The sequence below is a fragment of the Bombina bombina genome, chromosome 9 (genome assembly GCF_027579735.1).
Source record: "Bombina bombina isolate aBomBom1 chromosome 9, aBomBom1.pri, whole genome shotgun sequence".
Lineage (NCBI taxonomy): Eukaryota > Metazoa > Chordata > Amphibia > Anura > Bombinatoridae > Bombina > Bombina bombina.
Window position 1 is genome coordinate 25,136,054 of NC_069507.1, and position 27,503 is coordinate 25,163,556.

Genomic DNA, 27,503 nt, shown 5'->3' on the forward strand with positions numbered 1-27,503 from the left:
TACATACACACATACATACATACATATATATTTATATATAATATATATATATACATACACACATACATACATATATATTTATATATAATATATATATATACATACATACACACATACATACATATACATACATATATATATTTATATATAATATATATATACATACATACACACACAAACACACACACACTAATAAACCTTAACAAACATTGAATACAATTATTAAATATATACATGTGCAAGTATATAGACAGAATTTATTGTGTAAACCAGGGCAGGTTTAATCTAAGGCAGCAGAGACATGAAACAAATCTGTTTCATGTTTCAAAAACATTCTTTAAAAGGGAGTTATCTGGTAAAAACATAACTGTTATATGTAGGGTGACCGCTTTATATGAAAACACAAAATTTATGCTTACCTGATAAATTTCTTTCTTTCCGGATATGGAGAGTCCACAACGTCATCAATTACTAGTGGGAATATCACTCCTGGCCAGCAGGACGAGGCAAAGAACACCACAGAAAAACTGTCACTCCCCTACCCATAATCCCCAGTTATTTGACCGAAGGGAAATGGAAAAGGAATACCACAAAGGTGTAGAGGTGCCTGAGGTGTAGTCAAAAATAACAGTCTGAATTAAGGGTGGGGTCGTGGACTCTCCATATCCAGAAATAAATAAATGTATCAGGTAAGCATACATTTTGTTTTTTTTCCTAAGATATGGAGAGTCCACAACGTCATCAATTACTAGTGGGAACCAATACCCAAGCTTGAGAACACGGAATGACTAGGGAGGGAGAACAAGACAGGCAGACCTAAACAGAAGGCACCACCGCTTGAAGAACTTTTCTCCCAAAAGAAGCCCCAGCCGAGGCAAAAGTATAAAATTTTGAAAAAGTATGCAGAGGGGACCAAGTTGCAGCCTTGCAAATCTGTTCCACAGAAGCTTCATTTTTGAAAGCCCAAGAAGAAGGAGACAGCCCTTGTGGAATGATCTGTAATTCTCTCAGGAGGCTGCTGACCAGCAGTCTCATAATCAAAACGAAGTATACTTCTCAACCAGAGGGAAAGAGAAGTAGCAGTAGCCTTCTGACCTTTACGTTTTTCTGAGAAACAAACAGGGCAGAAGTCTGGAGAAAATCCTTAGTCACCTGTAAGTAGAATTTTAAAGCACGCACAACATCCAAGTTGTGCAACAGACCTTTATGAGAAGAAGGATTGGGACAGAGAGAAGGAACAATGATTTCCTGATTAATATTTCTATGCGAAACCACTTTAGGAAGAAAACCCATCTTAGTACAAAGAACCGCCTTAACAGCATGAAAGAGAAGGTGAATCACAAGGCAAAGCTGAGAGTTCCGAGACTCTCCGAGCAGAAGAAATAGCAATAAGAAACAAAAAATTCCAAGATAACAACTTAATATCTATGGAATGCATTGGCTCAAATTGAGCCTGCTGCAAAACTTTAAGAACAAGGTTGAGGTTCCAAGTTGGAGCAACAGGTTTAAATACAGGTCTGATTCTGACCAGGGCCTGACAAAAAGGAACATCTAGCACACCAGCCAGACTCTTGTGTAACAAAGTAGACAAGGCAGAAATCTGACCTTTCAGAGGACTGACCATCCTTTCTCCAGACCTTCCTGGAAAAAAGACACAGTTCTAGGAATCCTGAACCTACTTAAAGAGTAGCTCTTAGATTCACACCAATAAAAATAGTCGGCCATACCTTATGGTAAATTTTTCGAGTAACAGGCTTGCAAGCCTGGATCATAGTCTTGATGACCGACTCAGAAAATCCACGCTTAGACAGACCTCAAAACAGTCAGCTTCAGAGAAATGAGATTTGGATGGAGGAATGGACCCCGAGTTAGAAGGTCCTTCCTCAGGGGCAACCTCCAAAGTGGCAGAGATGACACAGGTCTGCATACCATGCAGGAGCTATTAGAATTACTGACGCTCTCTCCTGTTTGATACGAGCAATGACTCGTGGAAGGAGTGCAAATCCCAAGGGACCGCAGGAGCATCTATCAGAGCGGCCTGAGAATCTCTTGACCTTGAACCGTACCTTGGAAGCTTGGCGTACTGACGAGACGCCATCAGATCCAACTCCAGTACCCCCCACTTGAGAGTTAACCTGGAGAACACCTCTGGATGGAGAGCCCACTCCCTGGGATGAAAAGTCTGTCTGCTCAGAAAATCCGCCTCCCAGTTGTCCACTCCTGGAATGTGGATGGCAGATAGACAACAATTGTGAGCTTCCGTCCACTGAATATTTTGAGCCACCTCCTTCATGGCTAAGGAACTCAGAGTTCCTCCCTGGTGGTTGATGAAAGCCACTGAAAAACCAGGCTAAGGACAATTGAGGCCAAGCCATCAGAGCATTGTAAATCTCTCTCAACTCTAAGATGTTTATGGGGAGAGCAGACTCCTCCCGAGTCCATGCACCTTTAACAAGTCCCATACTGCTCCTCATCCCAGCAGGCTGGCGCTTGTGGTCACGACCACCCAGGAAGGTCTCCGGAAGCATGTGCCCTGAGACAGATGCTCCAGATAAATCCACCACAGGAGAGGTCCTTCCACCCGTAATATCAGAAATTATTTCTGCCAGACCAGGCCCAAACAAGGTCTTATTTTTAAGTCAAAGTTTCTGGCGCTTCTTTACAAGGGTAATATCAGCTGACCAAGATTTTAGCCACAAAGCCCTGTGGGCTAAGACAGTGAAGCCAGACATCTTGGCTCCCAATCTAATAATTTGAATGTTAGAAATAAAGGAATTGGCTAATTTGAGAGCCTTAATCCTATCTTGGATCTCCTCCAACAAAGTCTCCTTTAAAATAGATTCAGACAAGGCATCACACCAATAAAATGCAGCACTTGCTACGGTGGCAATACAAACTGTGGGTTGCCATTGAATACCCTGATAAACATACATCTTTTTCAATAAGCCTCCAGCTTCTTGTCCATGGGGTCCTTAAAGGAGCAGCTATCCTCTATAGGAATCCTAGTTCTCTTAGCCAGAGTAGAAATAACCCCTTCTAATTTAGGCACTGTGCGCCATGAATCTTTAATGGAGTCAGCAGCAGGAAACATCTTTTTAGAGACGGGAGACGGGGAGAAAGGTATCCCTGGCTTCTCCCATTCCTGAGTGATAATCTCCGTCACACGGTGTGGAACAGGAAATACCCCCACAGAGGAAGGAACATCAAAGTATTTATTAAGTTTACTAGATTTTTTACTGTTGACAACGACAGAAGTATGAGTCGTCCAAAGTAGCCAATACCTCCTTTAACAGTACACAAAGGTGTTCAAGCTTAAATCTGAAGTTAACTTCTTCAGTCTCAGATAAATCAATTATACTGTCCGAATCTGAGATTTCACCCTCAGAGGCTACCAACTTATCCTCCTCATCAGACTTATGAGGAAGGGCAACCTGTGTAGCAGTAGATGGAACAGAAACCTTACTATCTGAATCTCTAATTTTCCTCTTACAGTTTCCCTTTAACATAGGAAAAGCAGATAATGCCACAGATACTGCAGAAGAAACCTGAGCAGCAATTTCTGCAGGCAAATAAACTCCTCCAGGAGGTTGAGAGGAACTGCAGGGCACTGTATGTGATGCCATAGAGGCTTGGGACGTTAGAGGAGAAGGCTGTGGCATTGCCTAAACAGCATCATCCTGAGAAAACATAAATTATGCTTACCAGATAATTTCCTTTCCTTCTGTACAGGGAGAGTCCACAGCTGCATTCCTTACTTGTGTGAATTACTGAACCTGGCCACCAGGAGGAGGCAAAGACACACCAGCCAAAGGCTTAAATACCTCCCCCACTTCCCTCATCCCCCAGCCATTCTGCTGAGGGAACAAGGAACAGTAGGAGAAATATCAAGTTGAAAAAGGTGCCAGAAGAATAAGTTAAAATTTAGGGCCGTCCATCGGAGAACACGGGCGGGAGCTGTGGACTCTCCCTGTACAGAAGGAAAGGAAATGATCTGGAAAGCATAATTTAGGTTTTCCTTCTAAATACAGGGAGAGTCCACAGCTGCATTCCTTACTTGTGGGAAATTATACCCAAGTTTTAGAGGACACTGAATGCTAACGGGAGGGCAAAGAGGAGAGGCGGCCCCCATCTGAGGGCACCACAACCTGCAAAAACCCTTTCTCCCGAAGGTTGCTTCAACAGAAGCAAAAACTCAATAAAATACATTTTTTAGAAAAAGAATGTAAGGAAGACCAGGTAGCCGCCCTACAAATCTGATCCATAGAGGCCTCGATTTAGAAGACCCAAGAGGACAACACTGCTCTCAAAGAATGAGCCCTAATCCTCTGAGGAGGCTTGTGTCCCGCTGTCTCATATTCCAAGCAGATGAACCTCCTCTACTAAAAGATAAGGAAGTCGAAAATGCATACTGACCCTTACGCTTCCCAGATAGAGAAAAAAAATCTGTCTATTCCTATGTAGCCTGAAGATAGAACTTTAACGAGGAGACATGATAAGATAAGTATGCTTAAGTACTTTAGGACCCAAATAGGATGGGAGCTCCCTCTATGGGACCACGGACAAAACGGTTTGAAAAATATCTCAAACCTCACTGCGATAGGTTCCCGGGACAAGGACTCCCAAGGAGAACAAAACCTACACCCAACTGAAATGGCTTCCCTCTCTCTGTCTAAAAGACAGGTTCAAGAGAAGCAAACTACTCTGGGAGGCTAAGATTTGAAGCCTAGCTATGACCTCTAGGACCATGTAACCTGTACGTCCCTGAAACAAGCGTCTGAAAAGAGCAAAAGTCTGTCCCCAACAAGATCCAAGATAGGACCTGGGACTGGCCCCTCCTGCCAACATAGGTTTTGTGGGCCTCTGCTCTGCTTGGACTTATTTCAGAACTGAGCTGTCTTCCAAAAAAACACTTGTATTGCTCAGGCTTAGCTGAGGTCTCTGACCCTGGGCTTTATCCTCACTATAAGAATAAAAGAAAGAAATTTGTCAGATTAGTTCTGTCACCCAACGGTAAAAACTGCGGAAAAGCAGAACCAAATTAAATCTTTCCCTCAAGCAGAAGGGAAGATTAGATTCAGAAGTCACATCTGTCAGAGCGATTCAAGGCCTGAACAGAAAAAACCTGAAACCCTAGTTTGGGGCTAGTAATCTGCAAAAGTCACAGATAAAAGTATTATAAGCTCCAAAGCCTTAATTCTTTCTCGAAAATATTGAGGGAATCATCGCCTCAAATCGAGAAAGAGATGCTTCAATAGGAAGTCTCCAGAAACTGTGACAACATAAGTCATCAGTACATAAATATCCCTCGTGATAAAACATCTTCATAAAAAGAGTTTCCACTTATAACCAAGAGCTCTTAAGAATAAACTATCCTTAAACTGAATAGTAAAACAATAGGCAAGTGCACAAAAAATTGTTAGCCAAGTAGGGATGGGCAACGAAAACAACCCCCCTATAGAGCCTGGAACCGGAAATTTTAAAAAGGAAACAGGTGAAAAGAAAAAGGATCTCCATTCTTCCCCACCCGCCTTAATCAAATCAAATTTGTCATCTGATTTAGGGCTCAGAGATTCGACTGGCAGATCAGTACTAGAAATCTCTAATATCGTCAAAGCTTCTCTCAGAAGCAAGCGCAGGCGTGCTACTCTAAATCTAAAAGCAAAATCCTCCTCTGCCGGAGGAATAAAAGCAGCAGGCTCCGACCCAGAAGGACCGTACTCTGAATACTCAGAGAGAACCGCATCCTCAGGTGACTGATTGGATACAACCGTCAATTTACATGATGCTCCCTGGGCAGGTCAGGTGGGAATAGGCCCCCTCCAGGTGGAGAATTAGTGGTGCAAGGGGAAACTGCATGTGTAGGATCAAAACAATGTAAGGTACACACCTTACAGGACAAAGAGTCCTCAGAGGTGGAAGGCTCAGCGGCATCTAACATCTCATCATTGGTTGATGAAAACACCTTGTTGTGGCATATGGAACATAATTGAGAGGGCTGGACTACACAGGTCTCCTCACAATATACACAGGTATCGAATCCTGTCGTAGAGGGATCACCCTCTAAAAATTCAGAATCCTCCATAACTAGGCAACCTTATTTAAATCAAAGAAAAACGACCAGCACCTATACCCCAAATGGCTGGGGCACTCACCACCTCCTATGACCCAGACAGTATAGAGAAAACTCGCTCCTCTCCGTAGTCACTCGGTCAGGAATAGGAAAAAGAAACCGCGACCACTCCCAGTCACAAGGTGAGCAATGGAGGACCGCCCTTGCTAAAGGAAAAGCGCGCCAAGCTTAATAAAACTGCGCATCTCTCAAAGTAAAAGAGCAAACTGTCGTTCCATATCAGCCTATGAGCCCAATACATCTCACACATAAAAAGCAGCATAAATCACATAAACAAATATGATCAACACTCCACTGTTCAACAATCTCCCTCAGGAGATATTAACCCTTGATTCCATAAAGATAAAGGATTCACACTGTGACCCTGTCTTCTAGTGTTAACATATGTGTAAAAATGAAACTATCTTACCAGAATTTATGCAGTGGAAAATAAACACGCTCCTTCAAGTGTGACAGACTGTAGCATCGCTTCTGACATGGACTTGAGAGATGAAAGGCAGGCAGTAAAACTCGTCAACGCTGATTGCTTAGGAGCTGTTAATACGAGTCTGGATGGGTTCGCAAAAAGACTCTGCCTGCATCTCCAGACTCTAAATTTCATCAATGCTCTCACTGAGAGGCTGACAAAACTACTTAAAACTCCAGTCCCATTTTGAAGGGTAGATATCCTTCATAAGGAACTACTACGAATCTTCTGACACTTCTCTGCCAACCTCCCGTGACAAAAGGCAAAGAATAACTGGGGGATGAGGGAAGTGGGGGTGGTAATTAAACCTTTGGCTGGAGTGTCTTTGCCTCCTCCTGGTGGCCAGGTTCAGTACTTTCCACAAGTAAGGAATGCAGCTGTGGACTCTCCCTGTATTAAGAAGGAAACATTTAGCTCAGAGGGCAATAATTTATCCTTACATTTTAGCGTTCTAGCTAAACATGATTTGGACATCTAGGAATTAAAATCATTTGTCAAATGAAAGAGTTTCAGATTCCATGTCCATAGCTCTAAACAAAATTTTTCCACAATAAAAATAGAATTTTTTTTTAAGTAAAAGAACTATAATTTTCTAAACGCTATATATGTTAATATACGTTATATCACAGCCACCTCTACAGCTCAGATATACTGAGGTGCCCTACCGCACTTTTAGGGAAAATTCAAGTAGACTTTGACACCCAAAATGATAAAGGAGACCAGCTTCTGCATCAAGCCAACACTGAATGCAGAGGAGAAATGGTTCCACTCCTCCCCACATCAAATGGGCGTGTCACATGACCGGCAAAGCCGACACAGAACAGGAACTGCGCAGAAAACAGAAAAGCACACGTTCCGTCTGGCAGGAGGACAGCTTACAAGGTGTGAAAGGACACATTCTTCTTACAGAGACCTGTAGAAGGAAGAAAGAACAGAGTAGCCAACTCTGGCTTTCTATAGCTAGGGCAGCAATATGTTAGGAAAAAAAGCAAGGACTACCTCACGAATTTCCTAACTGCTTAAAAGCAACTACTACTCTCACCTCAAACTTCACCTCCTCCACTGACAGAGGCAAAGAGAATGACTGGGGATCCTGCTGGCCAGGAGTGATATTCCCACTAGTAATTGATGACGTTGTGGACTCTACATATCCGGAAAGAAATGCATACGTCAGGGCCGTTATCAGAAATGTTTTGTATAAGAATATGTATTTTTCATATGTGTCCCTTTTTAAAAGCGTCAATAAGGTCACCCTTGTTATATGGGAACATTTCTTATTTCCCCACAATATTCCTTTAAATGAATGTTTTAAGCACATTCCCCTACTTTGCAACCTTACTAGGATATCTGAAAGCAAAAATCTCTTAAATAACCTTAAAATCTTTTAAGCTACCTTTGTGGCCCAAGTTTTTATGTATATAGTCTTAAAACTCTCATACCTGGATTCAGAAATGCTACTTAATTAGTACTGACGGCTTATCTGCCTTTCCTATCCCCTGATTTAGTATTGCCCAAAGACCCAGTCAGATCAGTGCCTGAATTATTTCACAAAAGCAGCACACCTGTTGGTGATGCTTCGCCCTCTGCATCTATATATATATTTTATTTTTTATATTTTTTTCTCTTACCTCCAATTGGAACTTTAAGTGCTCCCTCATACTCTCAAACAGAAGGAAACACGCCCGCAGGGAAGCAGCATACAAATTTAGTCTCTCAACACTCAGCAGCTGTAAAAAAATAAATGTATTATAGAACAATGACAATTAAAAGACAATATTATACAACATATCCCAAAATTCTACTGTAGCCTCAAAGGGATGTGGAGTGTTGTGTATACTGCTTAGCATAAAAGTGTGTGCTGTAGAGAATATAAACCCTTATTATCTGTGACTATTAAACTCATAAAGTAGACACACTCACAGCTACTATACTAGGTGTTATCCAGAGTTTAGTTACTGCAGCTACAGGTGGATTCAGTGCTTTCTGCAGAGGTTAAGTTTTACCTGAAACAAGTGACGGCAGAGTTCATCCTTTACGAGGCCCAGAAGAGAACCATAATTTGCAATAGGTGCAGACTCCAGAGCAACAGTGATAAGCTGCAGACCCATATGGATCATCACTTCAGAGTTATGGCGATCGTGGGGGTTTGTAAGTGAAATTAGGAAGCGGAACAGCTCACGGATACACGGCAGTCCGTACGGAACCAAAACTGTTCCTAGAGAAAAAAGGAAATAAACAACTTCCTACGTTAAACAGCACAACCTACCCCTGACAGTAAATCATTTAACGGGTCGCACTAAAACCGTTCGTCTTTTTAAACATTAACAGGGGAAGAAATAATTCAAATAAGTCAGTAATGTACTATAGCACAAAAGAAATCTGTTTAATTGTGAATAACAAAAATTACACACAAAAATGTTTTAAATAACATTTTAAATAGTAATTTTTACAGAACAGCCCAATAAAACCCTGAATAACTGCAGTATGTACTCCTGGTCTCTTGTCCCTCTTGGGGTAACACGTGAGACTCACTGTAGCATTGCTCTACACAGACAATCTCAGTATAACTGCAATATGCACTCCTGGTCTCCTGTCCCTCTGGGGGTGACATGTGAGACTCACTGTAGCATTGCCCTATACACAGACAATCTCAGTATAACTGCAGTATGCACTCCTGGTCTCCTGTCCCTCTGGGGGTGACATGTGAGACTCACTGTAGCATTGCCCTATACACAGACAATCTCAGTATAACTGCAGTATGTACTCCTGGTCTCCTGTCCCTCTGGGGGTGACATGTGAGACTCACTGTAAGCATTGCCCTATACACAGACAATCTCAGTATAACTGCAGTATGTACTCCTGGTCTCCTGTCCCTCTGGGGGTGACATGTGAGACTCACTGTAGCATTACCCTATACATAGACAATCTCAGTATAACTGCAGTATGCACCCCTGGTCTCCTGTCCCTCTTGGATTGACATATGAGACTCACTGTTGCATTCCCTTATACACAGACAATCTCAGTATAACTGCAGTATGTACTCCTGGTCTCCTGTCCCTCTGGGGGTGACATGTGAGACTCACTGTAGCATTGCTCTACACAGACAATCTCAGTATAACTGCAGTATGCACTCATGGTCTCCTGTCCTTCTGGGGGTGACATGTGAGACTCACTGTAACATTGCCCTATACACAGATAATCTCTGGATAACTGCAGTATGCACTCCTGGTCTCCTGTCCCTCTGGGAGTGACACGTGAGACTCTATAGCATTGCCCTATACACAGATAATCTCAGGATAACTGCAGCATGCACTCCTGGTCTCCTGTCCCTCTGGGGGTGATGTGCGAGACTCACTGTAGCATTGACCTATACACAGACAATCTCAGTATAACTGCAGTATGCTCTCCTGGTCTCCTGTCCCTCTGGGGTTGACACGTGAGACTCACTGTAGCATTGCCTTATACACAGAAAATCTCAGTATAACTGCAGTATGCACTCCTGGTCTCCTGTCCCTCTGGAGGCGACATGTGAGACTCACTGTAGCATTGCCCTATACACAGACAATCTCAGTATAACTGCAGTATGCACTCCTGGTCTCCTGTCCCTCTGGGGGTGACATGTGAGACTCACTGTAGCATTGCCCTATACACAGACAATCTCAGTATAACTGCAGTATGCACTCCTGGTCTGCTGTCCCTCTGGGAGTGACACGTGAGACTCTATAGCATTGCCCTATACACAGACAATCTCAGGATAACTGCAGTATGCACTCCTGGTCTCCTGTCCTTCTGGGGGTAACACGTGAGACTCACTGTAGCATTGTCCTATACACAGATAATCTCAGTATAACTGCAGTATGCACTCCTGGTCTCCTGTCCCTCTGGGGTGACATGTGAGACTCACTGTAGCATTGTCCTATACACAGACAATCTCAGTATAACTGCAGTATGCACTCCTGGTCTCATGTCCCTCTGGGGGTGACATGTGAGACTCACTGTAGCATTGCCCTATACACAGACAATCTCAGTATAACTGCAGTATGCACTCCTGGTCTCCTGTCCCTCTGGGGGTGACATGTGAGACTCACTGTAGCATTGCCCTATACACAGACAATCTCAGTATAACTGCAGTGTGCACTCCTGGTCTCCTGTCCCTCTGGGGGTGATGTGTAAGACTCACTGTAGCATTGCCCTATACACAGACAATCTCAGTATAACTGCAGTATGCACACCTGGTCTCCTGTCCCTCTGGGGTTGACATGTGAGACTCTCTGTAGCATTGCTCTACACAGACAATCTCAGTATAACTGCAGTATGCACTCCTGGTCTCCTGTCCTTCTGGGGGTGACATGTGAGACTCTCTGTAGCATTGCTCTACACAGACAATCTCAGTATAACAGCAGTATGCACTCCTGGTCTCCTGTCCTTCTGGGGGTGACATGTGAGACTCACTGTAACATTGCCAATGCCATATACACAGATAATCTCAGGATAACTGCAGTATGCACTCCTGGTCTCCTGTCCCTCTGGGGGTGATGTGTGAGACTCACTGTAGCATTGCCCTATACACAGACAATCTCAGTATAACTGCAGTATGCTCTCCTGGTCTCCTGTCCCTCTGGGGGTGACATATGAGACTCACTGTAGCATTGCCCTATACACAGATAATCTCAGTATAACTGCAGTATTATTATTATTATCGGTTATTTGTAGAGCGCCAACAGATTCCGCAGCGCTATAAGCAAAAGGGGAGTACAACAAAACAATTATAGGGATCAAATGGGTAGAGGGCCTTGCCAAGAGTTGCACTGTTGTAGTCAGCTCTTAAGAAGGTGATCTACGAACAGCTGGACTTTTAGGCTTACATGCTAAGGGGGTTCAGGGGATAGCAATGGAGGAGAGGAACTGGTATTAGGAAAGGTTAGCGTAGGTTGTATGCATCCCTGAACAGTAGAGTCTTTAGGGAGCACTTGAAGCTTTTAAAACTAGAAGAGAGTCTTGTGGAGCGAGGCAGAGAGTTCCACAAGATGGGAGCCAGTCTGGAGAAGTCCTGTAAACGGGAGTGTGATGAGGTGACGAGAGGAGGAGAGTAGGAGGTCATGAGCAGAGCGAAGGGGACGGGAGGGAGAGTATCTGGAGACAAGGTCTGAGATGTAGGGGGGAGCAGTGCAGTTGAGGGCTTTGTATGTAAGAGTGAGAGTTTTGTGTTTGATCCTAGAGGCAAGAGGAAGCCAGTGAAGGGATTGGCAGAGAGGTGCAGCAGATGAAGAGCGACGTGTAAGGAAGATGTGTCTGGCAGAGGCATTCATTATGGATTGTAAAGGAGCTAGGCGGCAGGTGGGGAGACCAGAGAGGACAGATTTGCAGTAATCAAGGCGGGAAAGAATGAGAGAGTGGATTAAAATCTTAGTTGTGTCTTGTGTAAAGAAGTGTCTAATTTTAGAGATGTTTTTAAGGTGGAAGCGGCAGGCTTTAGCCAAGGACTGAACGTGAGGAGTGAAGGAAAGATCTGAGTCAAATGTGACCCGAGACATCGGGCATGCGGGGTAGGGGTAATGATGGAGTTGTCGACAGTTATAGAGATATTGGGGGTGGAGATTTTGGAAGAAGGGGGGAAAATGAGGAGCTCAGTTTTGGAGAGATTTAGCTTGAGGTAGTGAGAGGACATCCAGGAAGAGATGTGAGAAAGACAGTTAGTGACACGGGTTAGCAAGGAAGGAGATAGGTCTGGTGCAGAGAAGTAGATTTGGGTGTCATCGGCATACAAATGATATTGGAAACCGTGGGACTTAATTAGGGAACCTAGTGACGACGTATAGATTGAGAAGAGAAGGGGACCGAGGACAGAGCCTTGCGGTACTCCGACAGAAAGTGGTGACGGGGCAGAGGAGGCCCCAGAGAAGGCTACACTGAAGGTACGGTTTGATAGGTAGGAAGAGAGCCATGAAAGAGCTGTGTCACAGATGCCAAAGGATTGGAGGGTTTGGAGCAAAAGAGGGTGGTCGACAGTGTCAAATGCTGCGGACAGATTAAGGAGGATAAGCAGAGAGAAGTGGCCTTTTGATTTAGCTGTAAGTAGGTCATTGGTGACCTTAACAATAGCTGTCTCTGTGGAGTGATAGGGACGAAATCCAGATTGCAGCGGGTCAAGAAGGAAGTTTAACGTAAGGAAATGGGATAGGCGTGCATATACTAGTTTTTCAAGAAGCTTTGAAGCAAGAGGGAGGAGGGAAATAGGGCGGTAGTTGGATGGGGAGGTAGGATCAAGGGAAGGTTTTTTGAGGATAGGTGTGACCAGTGCATGTTTCATCGATGAGGGAAATGTACCAGTGCTGAGGGAGAGGTTGAAAATGCGTGTTAGTATGGGGGTAAGGGTAGCAGAGAGGGAGGGGAGTAGCTGTGAGGGGAGTAGCTGTGAGGGGATAGGGTCAAGGGGACAGGTAGTGAGGTGAGAGCGCAGTATAAGTGCCGAAACTTCTTCCTCAGTATGCACTCCTGGTCTCCTGTCCCTCTGGGGGTGACATGTGAGACTCACTGCAGCATTGCCCTATACACAGATAATCTCAGGATAACTGCAGTATGTACCCCTGGTCTCCTGTCCTTCTGGGGGGTGACGTGAGGCTCAGTGTAGAACTGGGTTATAATTATTGCAATCAGTGCTACTCGCCTTCCTTCTGGGAAGACTGGGTGAACCTTACACCCCGAGGATTGACGTAATCCATATCATGAATAGAGGCTGAATCAGAGTGGTCTGCCATGGACATATTGTCTTCTAAAACCTCTGGGATGGATTCCACTGAGGCTGATTGTGTCTTCTGGCCCATAGACGCTTCACTCTGCAAACAAAGGATAGATAAACTCTTTAGGCTGGGACTTCATACAAACTGGCTACAGTTTACCTTTGTCTCATTAAAATGTACAAACATAATCTTTGTAATAGTGTAAAGTGGTGCGTACAGGGACAGAGCTTCCCACAAAGAAAAAACATAATTTATGCTTACCTGATAAATTTATTTCTCTTGTAGTGTATCCAGTCCACGGATCATCCATTACTTATGGAATATATTCTCCTTCCCAACAGGAAGTTGCAAGAGTCCACCCACAGCAAAGCTGCTATATAGCTCCTCCCCTAACTGCCATATTCAGTCATTCGACCGAAAACATGCAGAGAAAGGAAAAACCATAGGGTGCAGTGGTGACTGTAGTTCAAATGAAAAATTACCTGCCTTAAAGTGACAGGGCGGGCCGTGGACTGGATACACTACAAGAGAAATAAATTTATCAGGTAAGCATAAATTATGTTTTCTCTTGTTAAGTGTATCCAGTCCACGGATCATCCATTACTTATGGAATACCAATACCAAAGCTAAAGTACACGGATGATGGGAGGGACAAGGCAGGTACTTAAACGGAAGTTACCAATGCCTGTAAAAAAAACCTCTCTCCCAAAAATAGCCTCCGAAGAAGCAAGGTATCAAATTTGTTAAATTTAAAAAAGTATGAAGCGCAGACCAAGACTCCGTCTTGTAAATCTGTTCAACAGAAGCCACATTTAAAAAAGGCCCAAGTGAAAACTAGTAGAATGAGCTGCAATCCCTTCAGGAGGCTGCTGTCCAGCAGTCTCATAAGCTAAATGAATTATGCTTTTTAACCAAAAAGACAGAGAGGCTGCTGAAGTCTTTTGACCTCTCCTCTGTCCAGAATAGACAACAAACAAGGTGAACGTTTGATGAAAACTGTAGTAACTTGTAAGTAAAACTTTAAAGCACAAACCACGTCCAATATTGTGTAATAGACGTTCCTTCTTTGAGGAAGGATTAGGATACAAGCATGGAACAACTATCTCTTGAGTGATGTTCTTGTTAGATACCACCTTAGGAAAAAAACCAGGCTGGTACGCAGGACTACCTTATCTGTACGAAGGACCAGATAAGGAGAATCACATCGTAACACAGATAACTTGGGGACTCTACGAGTCGAGGAAATAGCTACCCAAAAGGAACTTTCCAAGATAAAGATTGATATCTATGGAACAAAAAAGGTTCAAACAGAACTTCTTGAAGAGCCTTAAGAACCAGGTTTAAGCTCCATGGTGGAGCAACAGTTTTAAACACAGGCTTGGATCTAACCAAAGCCTGACCAAATGCCTGAACGTCTAGAATACCTGCCAGACGCTGGTGCAAAAAAATAGACAGAGTAAAAATCTGTCCCTTTTAAGGAATTAGCTGACAACCCTTTTCTCAAAAACATCTTGGAGAAAAGATAATATCCTGGGAATCCAGGCTTTACTCCATGAGTAACCCTTGGATTCATAACAATCAGATATTTACACCATATCTATGTTCAATTTTCCTAGAGACAGGCTTTCATGTCTGTATTAAGGTATCAATGACTGACTCGGAGAAGCCATGCTTTGATAACATCAAGCGTTCAGTCTCCAGGCAGTCCATCTCAGATTGATTCTATTTAGATGGTTGAAAGGACCCTGAGGTAGAGGGACCTGTCTCAGAAGCAGAGAACGTGATGGAAAGGATGACATGTCCACCAGATCTGCATACCAGGTCCTGCGTGGCTACGCAGGCGCTGTCAAAAACACCAAAGCCCTCTCCTGGCTGGTCTTGACCTCCGGAGGAAATCCCACTCCCCCGGAAGAAAAGTCTGACGACTTAGAAAATCCACCTCCCAGTTCTCAACACCTGGGATATGGATAGCTGATAGACAAGAGTGAGTCTCTGTCCAGTGAATTATTGTAAGACTTCTAACATCACTAGGGAACTTCTGTTCCCCCTTGATGGCTGATGTAAGCCACAGTCGTGTATATTGTCCGACTGAGTATGATGTACCTCAGAGTTGCTAACTGAGGCCAAGTCTGAAGAGCATGGAATATTACTCCCAGAATATTTATTAGAAGGAGGGTCTCCTCCTAAGTCCACTATCCCTGAGCCTTCAGGGAGTTCCAGACTGCATCCCAACCTAAAAGGCTGGCATCCATTGTAACAATTGTCCCATCTGACCTGCAGAAGGTCATACCCTTGGACAGATGGACCCGACATAGTCACCAGAGAAGAGAATCTCTGGTCTCTTGGTCCAGGTTCAACAGGGGGACAAATCTGTGTAATCCCCGTTCCTCTGACTGAGCATGCATAGTTGCAGCGGTCTGAAATGTAGACGTGCAAACGGTACTATGTCCCTTTCCGCTACCTATTAAGCCGATTTCATTCATGTACTGAGCCACCGAAGGGCGCGGATGGGATGAAAAACACGGCAGAAATTTAGAAACTTTGACAACCTGGACTCCGTCAGGTAAATTTTCATTTCTACAGAATCTATCAGAGTCCCTAGGAGGGAAACCCTTGAGATTGGGGATAGAGAACTCTTTCCTTGTTCACTTTCCACCCATGTGATCTCAGAAATGCCAGTACTACGTCCGTATGAGACTTGGCAATTTGGATGTTTGACGCCTGTATCAGGATGTCGTCTAACTAAGGGGCCACTTCTATGCCCCGCGGCCTAAGGACCGCCAAAGCGACCCCAGAACCTCCATAAAGATTCTTGGGGCTGTAGATATCCCAAAGGAAAGAGCTACAAACTGGTAATGCCTGTCTAGAAAGGCAAACCTGAAAAACGAAGGTGATCTTTATGCATCACAATGTGAGGATAAGCATCCTTCAAATCCATTGTAGTCCTCTATTGACTCTCCTGGATCATAGTTAAGATGGTACGAATAGTTTCCATCTTAAATGACGGAATTCTGAGGAATTTGTTTAAGATCTTTAGATCCAAAATAGGTCTGAAGGTTCCCTCACCTTGGGAACCACAAACAGATTTGAGTATAAACTCTGTCCCTGTTCCTCTCTTGGAACTGGATGGATCTCGTACACAATGTAAGAATGCCTCCTTCTTTATCTGGTTTGCAGATAATTGTGAAAGGCGAAATCTCCCCTTTTTTGGGGGGGGAATCTTTGAAATCCAGAAGATATCTCTGGGATATAAATTCCAATGCCTAGGGATCCTGGGCATCTCTTGCCCACGCCCGGGCGAAGAATGAAAGTCTGCCCCCTATAGGATCCGTTACCGGATAGGGGTCCGTTCCTTCATGCTGCCTTAGAGGCAGCAGCAGGCTCCTTGGCCTGCTTATCTTTGTTCCAGGTCCAATTGTCTCCAGACCGCCTTGGACTGAGCAAAAATTCCCTCTTGTTTTGCCTTAGAGGAAGTGGATGCCACACCTGCCCTGAAGTTTTAAAAGGCACGAAAATTAGACCTTTTTTGGCCCTTGATTCCTATCCTGAGGAAGGGCATGACCTTTTCCTCCAGTGATATAAGCAATAATCTCCTTCAAACCAGGCCCGAATAGGGTCTGCCCCTTGAAGGGAAGTTAAGTAGCTTATTTATTAAAGTCACGACAGCTGACCATGATATAAGCCATAGCGCTCTGCGCGCCAGTATAGTAAAAAACAGAATTCTTAGCCGTTAGTCTAGTCAAATGAACAAAGGCATCAGAAAACAAGGAATTGGCTAGCATAAGCTTGTCAAATATATTCATCCAATGGAGTCGCTAACTGTAAAGCCTCATCAAGAGACTCAACCCAGAACGCCGCAGCAGCAGTGACAGAAGCAATGTATGCAAGGGGCTGCAGGATAAAACCCTGTTGAATAAACATTTTTTATCCATTGGATCTAAAAAGCACAACTGTCCTCGCCAGAGGTAGTGGTACGCTTAGCTAGAGTAGAAACTCTTCTCTCCACCTTAGGAACTGTCTGCCAGAAGTCCCGTATGGTGGTAACTATTAGAAAACATTCTTCTAAAAAATAGGAGGGGAAGAGAACGGCACACCTGGTCTATCCCATTCCTTAAAAAAAAAAATTTTTAGTAAACCTCTTTAGATATTGGAAAAACATCAGTACACACCGGCACTGCATATTATTTATCCAGTCTACACAATTTCTCTGGCCCTGCGATTGTACACATTCATTCAGAGCAGCCAAAGCCTCCCTGAGCAACAAGTGGAGGTTCTCAAGCATAAATTTTAAATGTAGAAATATCAGAATCAGGTTAAATCATCTTCCCTGAGTCAAAAAAATCACCCACAGACTAAGCATATTGTGAGGTAGTATCATACATGGTTCTTAAAGCGTCTGTATGCTCTGTATCTACCCCCAGAGCTATCTGCTTTACTTTAATTTCAGGTAGTCTGACTAATACTGCTGCCAGAGTATTATTCACCACCTTTGCCATGTCTTGTAAAATAAACGCTATGGACGCCCTTGATGTACTTGGCGCCATTTGAGCGTGAGTCCCTGAAGCGGGAGTCGAAGGGTCTGACACGTGGGGAGAGTTAATCGGCATAACTTTCCCCTCGACAGAATCCCCTGGTAGAATAAACGCTATGGGTGCCCTTGATGTACTTGGCGCCATTTGAGCGTGAGTCCCTAAAGCGGGAGTCAAAAGGTCTGACACGTGGGGAGAGTTAGTCGGCATAACTACCCCCACGACAGAATCCTCTGGTGATAATGTTTTTAAAGACAAAAAATGATCTTTATTGTTTAACATGAAATCAGTACATCTGGTACACATTCTAAGATGGGGTTCCACCATGGCTTTAAAACATAATGAACACAGAGCTTCCTCTATGTCAGACATGTTAAAACAGACTAATAATGAGACTAGTAAGCTTGGAAAACACTTTAAATCAAGTTAACAAGCAAATATAAAAAACGTTACTGTGCCTTTAAGAGAAACAAATTTTGTCAAAATTTGAAAAACAGTGAAAAAAGGCAGTAAAACAAACAAAATTTTTACAGTACATGTAATAAGGTAACAGAGCATTGCACCCACTTGCAAATGGATGATTAACCCCTTAATGCAAAAAACAGATCAAAAAAACGACAGACGTTTTTAAAAACAGACACAACAAAACTGCCACAGCAGAGCTGTGGATTACCTTCCCTATAAACGATTTTGGAAGTCTTTTTAGCCCTTTAGAAATGTCCTGTAGTATTCATGGGACTGCTGAGGGAATCTGGATAATTCATTTTGTAATTTTAACTGCGCAAAAAAGCGCTAAATTAGGCCCCTCCCACTCATATTACAACAGTGGGAAGCTTCAGTTAACTGTTTCTATGCAAAATTTAAGCCAGCCATGTGGAAAAAACTTAGGCCCCAATAAGTTTTATCACCAAACATATGTTAAAAAACGATTAAACATGCCAGCAAACGTTTTAAAACACATTTTTACAAGAGTATGTATCTCTATTAATAAGCCTGATACCAGTCGCTTTTACTGCAGTTAAGGCTATACCAACATTACAGTGTTATCACCAATGTACGTTAAAAAACGATTAAACATGCCAGCAAACGTTTTAAAACACATTTTTATAAGAGTATGTATCTCTATTAATAAGCCTGCTACCAGTCGCTATCGCTGCATTTAAGGCTTTACTTACATTACTTCGGTATTAGCAGTATTTTCATAGTCAATTCCATTCCTAGAAAAATATTTTACTGCACATACCTTATCTGCAGGAAAACCTGCACGCCATTCCCCCTCTGAAGTACCTCACTCCTCAGAATGTGTGACAACAGCAAATGGATCTCAGTTACGTTTGCTAAGATCATAGAAAAACGCAGGCAGATTCTTCTTCCAAATACTGCCTGAGATAAACAGCACACTCCGGTGCCATTTAAAAATAACAAACTTTTGATTGAAGAATAAACTAAGTATAAATCACCACAGACTCACACGACCTCCTATCTATGTTGAGGCTTGCAAGAGAATGACTGAATATGGCAGTTAGGGGAGGAGCTATATAGCAGCTTTGCTGTGGGTGGACTCTTGCAACTTCCTGTTGGGAAGGAGAATATATTCCATAAGTAATGGATGATCCGTGGACTGGATACACTTAAGAGAAATACATATTACATATCCCATGATATTAGAACTCTCAGATTGTAATACAAAATCTTATGTGTGATAACAAAAATTCAATATACATTCATTACTTATTTTGCTCCATTCTCCTGTAATTGAATCCTTAAAATGGAGGGTTACCCAATTCTTATAATTGGAAGTGTACCTTGCAGACTTTAAAAGCCTGACTCTGCTATATATCTGTCCCTAATTGTCCTCAGGATGGGTGATAAGATAATTATATTGAAACAATACACATTTTACTAAAAAAATTACAACGGCTAGCTGTGTTCATTCCAGTGACATGTCCAGGTTGTCTCCCCTTCGTGCGTGCGTGCGTATGTATGTATGTATGTATGTATGTATGTATGTATGTATGTATGTATGTATGTATGTATATATATATATATATATATTATATCTATATATATATATATATATATATATATATATATATATATATATATATATATATGTATGTATGTGTGTGTCTCTGTGTATATATAATATATATATGTGTGTGTATGTATAGGTGTGTATGTATATATGTGTGTGGGTGTATATATATATATATGTGTGTATGTATATATGTGTGTGGGTGTATATATATATATGTGTGTGTGTGTGTGTGTGTGTGTGTGTGTGTGTGTATGTATGTATTAGGGCTGGGCGATATGGGCAAAAATGAAAATCACAATTTTGTACATATTTTCTTATAAATGACTATAACATATACACACATGAACATACATATATATAAAGAGTATACAGTGTAATACAGTTTATTTATAAATAAGCACAGAAATGCAATTTACATAGCACTCACATTTAACATCCTCAAACAGTATGAGGTATGTATAGGGCATGTATGATTTGCCCTATACATACCTCATACTGTTTGAGGATGTTAAATGCGAGTGCTATGTAAATTGCATTTCTGTGCTTATTTATAAATAAACTGTATTACACTATATACTCTTTCTTGTCTCCCTGGGTATCCTTACGCTGGAGAAAGTTTATACCAAGACAAAAAAAGCACTCCAAGAGGCCAACCACCAACCCATAGGAAGTGTAAGGGATCTATTCACCATCAGAAACACATCCCTGCATACTCCAGGAGGCTAACGAATACTAAAAGAGGCATCTCAGCTGGATACAAGGAGGAAATCCAATCATCTATATATACCCCCAGTGCGGCATACTTAGCTCATTCGATTGAGGTAATATCTGGTAAGGGTATTATATACCATCTATAACTGCATATCAACTATATCTGGAGATTCATTACGGACTATATACATTCTTAGGACTCATATGAACATTGTTTCATAGTTCATATATTTTATATGTAATTTTTAGCTGGACTTTCATTTATTTTATTTAATTTTATATTCCTTACATACCCCAACAGTTTAATGGATACATAGGCGCTGTATCAATCCTTGAATACACATTTACTCTTACTGTCTAGGGCTTCACATCCCTCCCAGTACTTGTCCTATATAGCTGCCACTATATCCTACTCATTTTTGACTAGCGCCTACTACAGAGTATCACTTGTATCAACTCAGTTCACTGAGGGGACACATTTTACTTACTCCTATATATATATACACATATATACATATACACACAGTGAGTGTGTGTGTGTATATATATATATATATATATATATATATATATATATATATATATATAAACCTGTTTTGTTGTGCATTACTAGGTCCCTGCAAACTTCCACTATCGGGGGGGGAATGCTCCTCTCTACTCCCGCCACCCCCTCCTCCTCCTTTCCCTACAGGAGCCCGCCAACAATTAACTGTTACAGCCAGCCCTCCTGTATATCATAGAAGACATCATAGGGGGCGGGGCTAAAATTGCATACTCTCGCGGTTTTTAAGTTGTGGTGATTAATTGCCGTTTTAAAATCACATATGCTATTAATCGTGAGGCCCTAGTATGTATGTATATATGTGCATAATATATGTGTGTGTGTATGTGTGTGTATATATACAAAACACGGGTGGGGTCAGCACTCTCAGGCCAGACCGGGAACACATCCTATGACCCTGCAACATGCACAGCCCTGGGAGCAAACCAGCACTCTCAGAAAGCTGCACTGTCACCAGAGTCACAGGCAGTTAACCCCAAACAGGCCTGGGTGCAAGGCCCAAACACGGAAAATTACAAAAAAAATAATACATTAATATAACACACAGAAAAAGTCCAGCATTCACTCACAAGCTCTCAACTAAGATAAAAAGCAGCAATGGAAGAGTTAGTTACTGCATCTGGCCAAATGGGAAAAGCCCAGGTACCTTGTCAAGGTCTCTTCCAAAAAAAACCTGGGTCCCTAAACAGCCACACAATGCAGGCTCACAATCAAACAACTGTAAAAAAAAAAGCAACTGTGAAAAAATGGAGGGTGCACAGGCTTATGTAATCTCCCCAAACATATACAAAACACGGGTGCGGTCAGCACTCTCAGGCCGGACCGGGTACACATCCTATGACCCTGCAACATGCACAGCCCTGGGTGCAAACCAGCACTCTCAGGAAGCTGCCCTGTCACCAGAGCAACAGGCAGTTAACCCCAGTCAGGCCTGGGTGCAAGGCCCAAACAGGGAAAATTACAAAAAAATAATACATTAATAAAACACACAGAAAACATAATTTATGTAAGAACTTACCTGATAAATTCATTTCTTTCATATTAGCAAGAGTCCATGAGCTAGTGACGTATGGGATATACATTCCTACCAGGAGGGGCAAAGTTTCCCAAACCTCAAAATGCCTATAAATACACCCCTCACCACACCCACAATTCAGTTTAACGAATAGCCAAGTAGTGGGGTGATAAAAAAGTGCGAAAGCATATAAAATAAGGAATTGGAATAATTGTGCTTTATACAAAAATCATAACCACCCCAAAAAAAGGGCGGGCCTCATGGACTCTTGCTAATATGAAAGAAATGAATTTATCAGGTAAGTTCTTACATAAATTATGTTTTCTTTCATGTAATTAGCAAGAGTCCATGAGCTAGTGACGTATGGGATAATGATTACCCAAGATGTGGATCTTTCCACGCAAGAGTCACTAGAGAGGGGGGGATAAAATAAAGACAGCCAATTCCTGCTGAAAATAATCCACACCCAAAATAAAGTTTAATGAAAAACATAAGCAGAAGATTCAAACTGAAACCGCTGCCTGAAGTACTTTTCTACCAAAAACTGCTTCAGAAGAAGAAAATACATCAAAATGGTAGAATTTAGTAAAAGTATGCAAAGAGGACAAAGTTGCTGCTTTGCAAATCTGATCAATCGAAGCTTCATTCCTAAACGCCCAGGAAGTAGAAACTGACCTAGTAGAATGAGCTGTAATCCTTTGAGGCGGAGTTTTACCCGACTCAACATAGGCAAGATGAATTAAAGATTTCAACCAAGATGCCAAAGAAATGGCAGAAGCTTTCTGGCCTTTTCTAGAACCGGAAAAGATAACAAATAAACTAGAAGTCTTTCGGAAAGACTTAGTAGCTTCAACATAATATTTCAAAGCTCTAACAACATCCAAAGAATGCAATGATTTCTCCTTAGAATTCTTAGGATTAGGACATAATGAAGGAACCACAATTTCTCTACTAATGTTGTTAGAATTCACAACTTTAGTTAAAAATTCAAAAGAAGTTCGCAACACTGCCTTATCCTGATGAAAAATCAGAAAAGGAGACTCACAAGAAAGAGCAGATAATTCAGAAACTCTTCTGGCAGAAGAGATTGCCAAAAGGAACAAAACTTTCCAAGAAAGTAATTTAATGTCCAATGAATGCATAGGTTCAAACGGAGGAGCTTGAAGAGCCCCCAGAACCAAATTCAAACTCCAAGGAGGAGAAATTGACTTAATGACAGGTTTTATACGAACCAAAGCTTGTACAAAACAATGAATATCAGGAAGATTAGCAATTTTTCTGTGAAAAAGAACAGAAAGAGCAGAGATTTGTCCTTTCAAAGAACTTGCGGATAAACCTTTATCTAAACCATCCTGAAGAAACTGTAAAATTCTCGGAATTCTAAAAGAATGCCAAGAAAAATGATGAGAAAGACACCAAGAAATATAAGTCTTCCAGACTCTATAATATATCTCTCTGGATACAGATTTACGAGCCTGTAACATAGTATTAATCACAGAGTCAGAGAAACCACTTTGACCAAGAATCAAGCGTTCAATCTCCATACCTTTAAATTTAAGGATTTGAGATCCTGATGGAAAAAAGGACCTTGCGACAGAAGGTCTGGTCGTAGCGGAAGAGTCCACGGATGGCAAGAGGCCATCCGGACAAGATCCGCATACGAAAACCTGTGAGGCCATGCCGGAGCTACCAGCAGAACAAACGAGCATTCCTTCAGAATCTTGGAGATTACTCTTGGAAGAAGAACTAGAGGCGGAAAGATATAAGCAGGATGATACTTCCAAGGAAGTGATAATGCATCCACTGCTTCCGCCTGAGGATCCCGGGATCTGGACAGATACCTGGGAAGTTTCTTGTTTAGATGAGACGCCATCAGATCTATTTCTGGAAGCTCCCACATTTGAACAATCTGAAGAAATACCTCTGGGTGAAGAGACCATTCGCCCGGATGCAACGTTTGGCGACTGAGATAATCCGCTTCCCAATTGTCTATACCTGGGATATGAACCGCAGATATTAGACAGGAGCTGGATTCCGCCCAAACCAGAATTCGAGATACTTCTTTCATAGCCAGAGGACTGTGAGTCCCTCCTTGATGATTGATGTATGCCACAGTAGTGACATTGTCTGTCTGAAAACAAATGAACGATTCTCTCTTCAGAAGAGGCCAAAACTGAAGAGCTCTGAAAATTGCACGGAGTTCCAAAATATTGATCGGTAATCTCACCTCCTGAGATTCCCAAACTCCTTGTGCTGTCAGAGATCCCCACACAGCTCCCCAACCTGTGAGACTTGCATCTGTTGAAATTACAGTCCAGGTCGGAAGCACAAAAGAAGCCCCCTGAATCAAACGATGGTGATCTGTCCACCACGTTAGAGAGTGTCGTACAATCGGTTTTAAAGATATTAATTGAGATATCTTTGTGTAATCCTTGCACCATTGATTCAGCATACAGAGCTGAAGAGGTCGCATGTGAAAACGAGCAAAGGGGATCACGTCCGATGCAGCAGTCATAAGACCTAGAATTTCCATGCATAAGGCTACCGAAGGGAATGATTGTGACTGAAGGTTTCGACAAGCCGAAATCAATTTTAGACGTCTCTTGTCTGTTAAAGACAGAGTCATGGACACTGAATCTATCTGGAAACCCAGAAAGGTTACCCTTGTCTGAGGAATCAATGAACTTTTTGGTGAATTGATCCTCCAACCATGATCTTGAAGAAACAACACAAGTCGATTCGTATGAGATTCTGCTAAATGTAAAGACTGAGCAAGTACCAAGATATCGTCCAAATAAGGAAATACCACAATACCCTGTTCTCTGATTACAGACAGAAGGGCACCGAGAACCTTTGTAAAAATTCTTGGAGCTGTAGCTAGGCCAAACGGCAGAGCCACAAACTGGTAATGCTTGTCCAGAAAAGAGAATCTCAGGAACTGATAATGATCTGGATGAATCGGAATATGCAGATATGCATCCTGTAAATCTATTGTGGACATATAATGCCCTTGCTGAACAAAAGGCAAGATAGTCCTTACAGTTACCATTTTGAACGTTGGTATCCTTACATAACGATTCAATATTTTTAGATCCAGAACTGGTCTGAAGGAATTCTCCTTCTTTGGTACAATGAAGAGATTTGAATAAAACCCCATCCCCTGTTCCAGAACTGGAACTGGCATAATTACTCCAGTCAACTCTAGATCTGAAACACAATTCAGAAATGCTTGAGCTTTCACTGGATTTACTGGGACACGGGAAAGAAAAAATCACTTTGCAGGAGGTCTCATCTTGAAACCAATTCTGTACCCTTCTGAAACAATGTTCTGAATCCAAAGATTGTGAACAGAATTGATCCAAATTTCTTTGAAAAAACGTAACCTGCCCCCTACCAGCTGAGCTGGAATGAGGGCCGCACCTTCATGTGGACTTAGAAGCAGGCTTTGCCTTTCTAGAAGGCTTGGATTTATTCCAGACTGGAGATGGTTTCCAAACTGAAACTGCTCCTGAGGATGAAGGATCAGGCTTTTGTTCTTTGTTGAAACAAAAGGAACGAAAACGATTATTAGCCCTGTTTTACCCTTAGATTTTTTATCCTGTGGTAAAAAAGTTCCTTTCCCACCAGTAACAGTTGAGATAATAGAATCCAACTGAGAACCAAATAATTTGTTACCCTGGAAAGAAATGGAAAGTAGAGTTGATTTAGAAGCCATATCAGCATTCCAAGTTTTAAGCCATAAAGCTCTTCTAGCTAGAATAGCTAGAGACATAAACCTGACATCAACTCTGATAATATCAAAGATGGCATCACAGATAAAATTATTAGCATGCTGAAGAAGAATAATAATATTATGAGAATTATGATCTGTTACTTGTTGCGCTAAAGTCTCCAACCAAAAAGTTGAAGCTGCAGCAACATCAGCCAATGATATAGCAGGTCTAAGAAGATTACCTGAACACAGATAAGCTTTTCTTAGAAAGGATTCAATTTTCCTATCTAAAGGATCTTTAAACGAAGTACCATCCGACGTAGGAATAGTAGTACGTTTAGCAAGGGTAGAAATAGCCCCATCGACTTTAGGGATTTTGTCCCAAAATTCTAATCTGTCAGACGGCACAGGATATAATTGCTTAAAACGTTTACAAGGAGTAAATGAATTACCCAATTTATCCCATTCTCTGGAAATTACTTCAGAAATAGCATTAGGAACAGGAAAAACTTCTGGAATAACCACAGGAGATTTAAATACCTTATCTAAACGTTTAGAATTAGTATCAAGAGGACCAGAATCCTCTATTTCTAAAGCAATTAGTACTTCTTTAAGTAAAGAACGAATAAATTCCATTTTAAATAAATATGAAGATTTATCAGCATCAATCTCTGAGACAGAATCCTCTGAACCAGAAGAGTCATCAGAATCAGAATGATGATGTTCATTTAAAAATTCATCTGTAGAGAGAGAAGTTTTAAAAGATTTTTTATGTTTACTAGAAGGAGAAATAACAGACATAGCCTTCTTGATGGATTCAGAAACAAAATCTCTTATGTTATCAGGAACATTCTGCACCTTAGATGTTGAAGGAACTGCAACAGGCAATGGTACATTACTAAAGGAAATATTATCTGCTTTAACAAGTTTGTCATGACAATTAATACAAACAACAGCCGGAGGAATAGCTACCAAAAGTTTACAGCAGATACACTTAGCTTTGGTAGTTCCAGCACTAGACAGCGATTTTCCTGAAGTATCTTCTGACTCAGATGCAACGTGAGACATCTTGCAATATGTAAGAGAAAAAACAACATATAAAGCAAAATTGATCAAATTCCTTAAATGACAGTTTCAGGAATGGGAAAAAAAGCCAATAAACAAGCTTCTAGTAACCAGAAGCAAAGAAAAAATGAGACTGAAATAATGTGGAGACAAAAGCGACGCCCATATTTTTTGGCACCAAATAAGACGCCCACATTATTTGGCGCCTAAATGTTTTTTGGCGCCAAAAATGACGCCACATCCGGAACGCCGACATTTTTGGCGCAAAAGGACGTCAAAAAATGACGCAACTTCCGGCGACACGTATGACGCCGGAAACAGAAAAGATTTTTTTGCGCCAAAAAAGTCTGCGCCAAGAATGACGCAATAAAATGAAGCATTTTCAGCCCCCGCGAGCCTAACAGCCCACAGGGAAAAAAAGAGTCAAATTTTAAGGTAAGAAAAAAATTGATTCAAATGCATTATCCCAAATATGAAACTGACTGTCTGAAAATAAGGAATGTTGAACATCCTGAGTCAAGGCAAATAAATGTTT

At 41.9% G+C, this 27,503-nt stretch overlaps 1 protein-coding gene across 9 annotated transcripts in view; it reads right to left on the minus strand.

Moving 5' to 3' along the window:
• GBF1 (golgi brefeldin A resistant guanine nucleotide exchange factor 1) overlaps positions 1 to 27,503 on the minus strand; it is a 365,751-nt gene that overhangs the window by 91,584 nt on the left and 246,664 nt on the right. For all 9 annotated transcript variants that reach the window (XM_053691965.1, XM_053691964.1, XM_053691962.1 and 6 more), the window contains 3 exons: positions 13,264 to 13,432; positions 8,600 to 8,811; positions 8,225 to 8,323 (listed from right to left, as the gene is read on the minus strand). In XM_053691965.1, coding sequence (XP_053547940.1) covers positions 8,225 to 8,323; positions 8,600 to 8,811; positions 13,264 to 13,432 — 480 coding nt within the window. The remainder of the gene's footprint in view (positions 1 to 8,224; positions 8,324 to 8,599; positions 8,812 to 13,263; positions 13,433 to 27,503) is intronic.